General features: G+C 52.6%; 1 protein-coding gene across 1 annotated transcript in view; it reads left to right on the plus strand.

Moving 5' to 3' along the window:
- Window positions 1-3,710, plus strand: part of RNF212 (ring finger protein 212) — a 55,409-nt gene extending 51,699 nt beyond the window's left edge. Inside the window, exons 10-12 of the mRNA XM_011970886.1 lie at window positions 1,640-1,712; window positions 2,961-3,127; window positions 3,456-3,710. Of these exons, the coding sequence (XP_011826276.1) occupies window positions 1,640-1,712; window positions 2,961-3,127; window positions 3,456-3,460 (245 nt within the window). The 3' untranslated portion in view covers window positions 3,461-3,710. The remainder of the gene's footprint in view (window positions 1-1,639; window positions 1,713-2,960; window positions 3,128-3,455) is intronic.
- Window positions 3,711-4,208: the final 498 nt, after the last annotated feature.

Raw genomic sequence — 4,208 nt, forward strand, 5'->3', positions numbered from 1 at the left:
ACTGCAACCTCTGCCTCCCAGGTTCAAGTGATTCTCCTGCCTCGGCCTCCCTAGTAGCTGGAATTACAGGCATGCACCACCACGCCCGGCTAATTTTATATTTTTAGTAGAGATGGGGTTTCTCCACTGTTGGTCAGGCTGGTCTCAAACTCCTGACGTCAGGTGATCTGCCTGCCTCAGCCTCCCAAAGTGCTGGGATTACAGGCATGAGCCACCGCGCCCAGCCAACAATTTCAACTAACCATCTAGTATTGAGCATAAGTTACTTAACAAAAGATGCCTGCCATCGTTATTATTTGTGGTTCTGTGTGTTCAATGTACAGGGTTTTGTTTTAATCAGCTGGTGTGAGGCCGAAGGATGAGGAGGCAATGGCTGTCAGGAAAGGAGTTTCCACTCATAGTTCCCCAGAGACCCCCAGGGAGGGAGTGAGGGGAGACCTAGCACCTTGGTTGTGGTTCTCATGGGAGGATCAGGCAGGGTGAGTGGAACAGGCTGCCCAGGCTTGGGGTGGGCTCTGAACATGGGCTCTGGATTTGTTGGCTTTCATATCAGAAGTGTGCTCACCATGGCCTCCTGCCTCTAGGAACTGGCTGTCCCTAGGAGGGCAGTCTCTGCAGGGTCCACAAGCCTCCAGATGCCAAACCATGATAAAAGACAGAAGTGAAGGCAGCACTCACACAGCCCAGTGGGACAGCTCTCCTTCTTGCTCTTAGCTGTTCTTTGGAGGCTTCTCAGGGTCACCTGCAGACTCAGGAGTTATGATACCTCCCGCAGGCAACATCCTCACAAGGTCCGCACAGCCCGGGGCAAAGACAAGACCCCCGTTGGGGATACGGAGACTGCCTTGTGCCCCACAGACCTGCGACCCCCCGACATGCCGCCGCAGGCAGGCACTGGGCAGTCACCGGGCAGTCACCAGTCACTGCGCTGGGGAAGCCTAATGCTCGGGCTCCCTCACCAGGTGACTTTTCCCAGCCTGGGGTCCACGAGCAGGTGCTGCTTGAGAACTCAGTCGTCACATCTCCCCTTTCACCTTACAAGGCACCTGGAGAAAGCAAACACGGGTGGAGCGCTGAAAGAACTTCTGGACGTGCTTTTGCCCTTCCGGCAGTTCTCGGGAGCAGGAGCCAAGGCTTGGGAGAGGCAGGGGAAGAAGCTTGTGCTCCAGATGCTCATTGAGCACCTGTGTATGCCAGGCACAGTCTGCATGCCCACGGCTGCCCCCATGACGGGCAGGCCCCTTCGCAGAGCCCCCGGCCGAGGGCCCCTGAGTGAGGTTGAAGCTCAGCTGGGACTGGCCAGTTCATTTCCAGGTCTTGCTTTCCAGCTGCTGATGATTCAGATGGCTTACATATTCTCTAAGCTGCAGAGGTGCATAAAGGTAGAAAGATTAAAATGTAGGATATTTACGCCCTCATGTGGAAGACCCGGGGCTGCTCAGGGTGTCGTGCTGGCACCAGGGCTGCGCGTGACCGAAGAGGAACCCGCGTGCCTGTGTGGCTCTGCCTGCCTCTGCCCTCACGGCGGAGAGGCAGTGACAGCTACCGAGAAGCGCAGCAGGCTGGCCTGGTTGTCGTCCTCAAAGCACCGTGATGTGTTACGGTGAACGACTCGTGTTTTTTTCTTGTTCTACCACAGGCAGTGTCTCCTCCCGGGCCCCTGAGCATCCCGGCCTGACACCGAGTCAGAGGAGCGTGGGAAAGCCTCTCAGGTAGTGTCCCCTGCAAGCACCTTCTTCACAGCGTTTTAAAGGAAATGGTCAGCAAAATAAAACTGCTCATCATCTCACCCACAGAATTACTGCTAAAAGTTTAATGTGTTGCTTTTCATCCCTTTTTTTACACGCTTTGAGTGAGGTTTTGTTGCATATACCACTTTAGAGTTTGCTTTTTTTTTAGCCAGAGTTTCCCTCTTTGTTGCCCAGACTGGAGTGCAATGGCGCGATCTTGGCTCACCGCAACCTCCACCTCCCGGGTTTAAGTGATTCTCCTGCCTCAGCCTCCCGAGTAGCTGGGATTACAGGCATGCTCCACCAAGCGTGGCTAATTTTGTATTTTTAGTGGAGAAGGGGTTTCTCCATGTTGGTCAGGCTGGTCTCGAACTCCCGACCTCAGGTAATCCACCCACCTCGGCCTCCCAAAATGCTGGGATTACAGGCATCAGCCACCGTGCCTGGCCAGGAGTTTGCTTTTTTGAAGCTAAGATACAACGTAGGCATTTGCCCTGTTGCTAAAATCTTCAAAAGAACCACGTGATGACTGTGTGCTATTTTACTACAAGAATAGGCCGTGGGTCAGCAGGCGTCTTCTATAAAGGTCAGGTAGTAAATATGTTTGACTTTTTGGGCAGCTGCTCAGCTCTGCCTCTGTATTGAGAAGGCTGGGGCAGGCAGTGTGTAAATTAATGGGTGTGGCTGGGTTCCAGTAAAACTTTATTTACAAAAGCAGGTGGCAGGCTGGACTCGGCCCCAGCCCCAGAACAGACCACAGTTCACCTCCCCATGTTCTTCTTCTCAGACCTCTGGGTGGCCTCCCACTCTGTCTGCTGCATATTTAAGTACACACCGATGTCTCTGTCAACTGAACTCAAGTGTTCAAAGGTCCGGTGCTCTCTCTAAAAGGCAGACGCTCCCATGTCAGCCCCCCAGAGTCCTTGAACGGCTTTTAATGCCTGTTGTCCAATCCACCCCTGGCTGCCTGCAGGCCTCAGCGTTCTCTCACATCCCCACCTCCCATCCCCGTTGGCCTGGGGTGTTGACCCTCCTGGGTGCCCACGGGCCCTGCAGCATCTGTCCATGTCTTCTGCTGACCGCCTGGTGGGGGTGTGCGTGCTGGTCCGAGGTACTCAGAGATGCTTGTGAATCCAGGCCTTTAAAACCACAAAACCGTCAGTGCTGTAATTGTCATGTCACCAGAGATGCTTGGAGCATTAATAATTTTGTGTTTCTTGAATTTATTAGGATTCCACCTCTGCAAATCCCCTACAAGGGACCACCGCTAACGCCAACACCACAGTTACCAGGGAGAGCAGGAAGAGGGGACTCTCCAGGCTTCGGGAGCTCCCAGGCCGGGCTGCCCCCCAGGCCGCCCATCAGCATCGCCAGCCTGCTGCAGAGGCAGTGTTCAGGCAGGTGCTCAGCAGCCCCAGAAGGAAATGCTCTTGGGAAAGTGCATGTGTAAAGAAGTCTTCAAGTGTGCGCCAAGGGCAGACACGGAGCTCTAAACGTTCTCAAGAGTTGTGTTTCTGAGCTTTGCCTTAGTCGTTCAGAAACGCAGCAAGGTTCACTTTTCTATTCATTGTGAAGTTCCAAAATTACGACTTAAAACATATTGATAATACTCTGAAAATACTAAGATGACATCTGAATTTTTAAAAGTACACATTTTAGTGAATAAACTCTTCTCCCCACCTTATTTTTTGTATGTAACATGTGCATCCTCATTTTCCTCAACAGTGTGAAGTTTTGAAGTCATTTCAAAGACAAAGTTGATGTGTTTTTATTGCGACTCTCGATGCTTCCTGCGGGACCTGCTCACCTTGGGGCAGTGACACGTGAAAGATGAACACCCAGCCACCCGCTCTACCCCTTCCAGTCCTCCAGCCTTCTGCCTACTAGCATGTGTATGTTAGACAGCCAATGCGACTACACTTTCTCACTTGATGAAATAATTAAGTAATGTAGTCGAATAAAGTATTTTTCTGATTATCAGGGGTAGCGTATATGTGATATGTTTGAAACTTCACTCTTAACAACTTGGAACTTCCTTAAAATGTTGATGCTGGAGGCAAAACGAACACCTGCCTGTTGATTTACTGTGAGAAGGTTCTGGCTGCAGCTCCTGGGGGAGACAGGTCTGCTGTGGGGTGTGCACGCCGCGTGGGTCCGCTCCCCGCATCCTGTGTTAGGTGATTACTATGCGTTCTGTTCACACAGTACTCACAGCTGGCCTGTGATGCCGGCTTCAGCGGATAAATCTGTCAGGTCCGGAGATGGATTCCGGGCCTGAGTTCACCCTGCAGGTGCGGCCTGTGTGCGTGGAGCCGCCGCCTCCGTCAGGAGGGTGGGGTCTTCTGCAGGGGATGCCCCTGTGCACGGGGCTCCCAGAGAGGCTCAGATCCCACGTCTCTCCCGCCAGCCGGGACCACACAGGGTTGGAAAAGAGGCTTATGGGGTTAGTTCTAATCTTTTAGTTTGCATTTACCTAAA

Source organism: Mandrillus leucophaeus, unplaced genomic scaffold, assembly GCF_000951045.1.
Source record: "Mandrillus leucophaeus isolate KB7577 unplaced genomic scaffold, Mleu.le_1.0 Scaffold98, whole genome shotgun sequence".
Lineage (NCBI taxonomy): Eukaryota > Metazoa > Chordata > Mammalia > Primates > Cercopithecidae > Mandrillus > Mandrillus leucophaeus.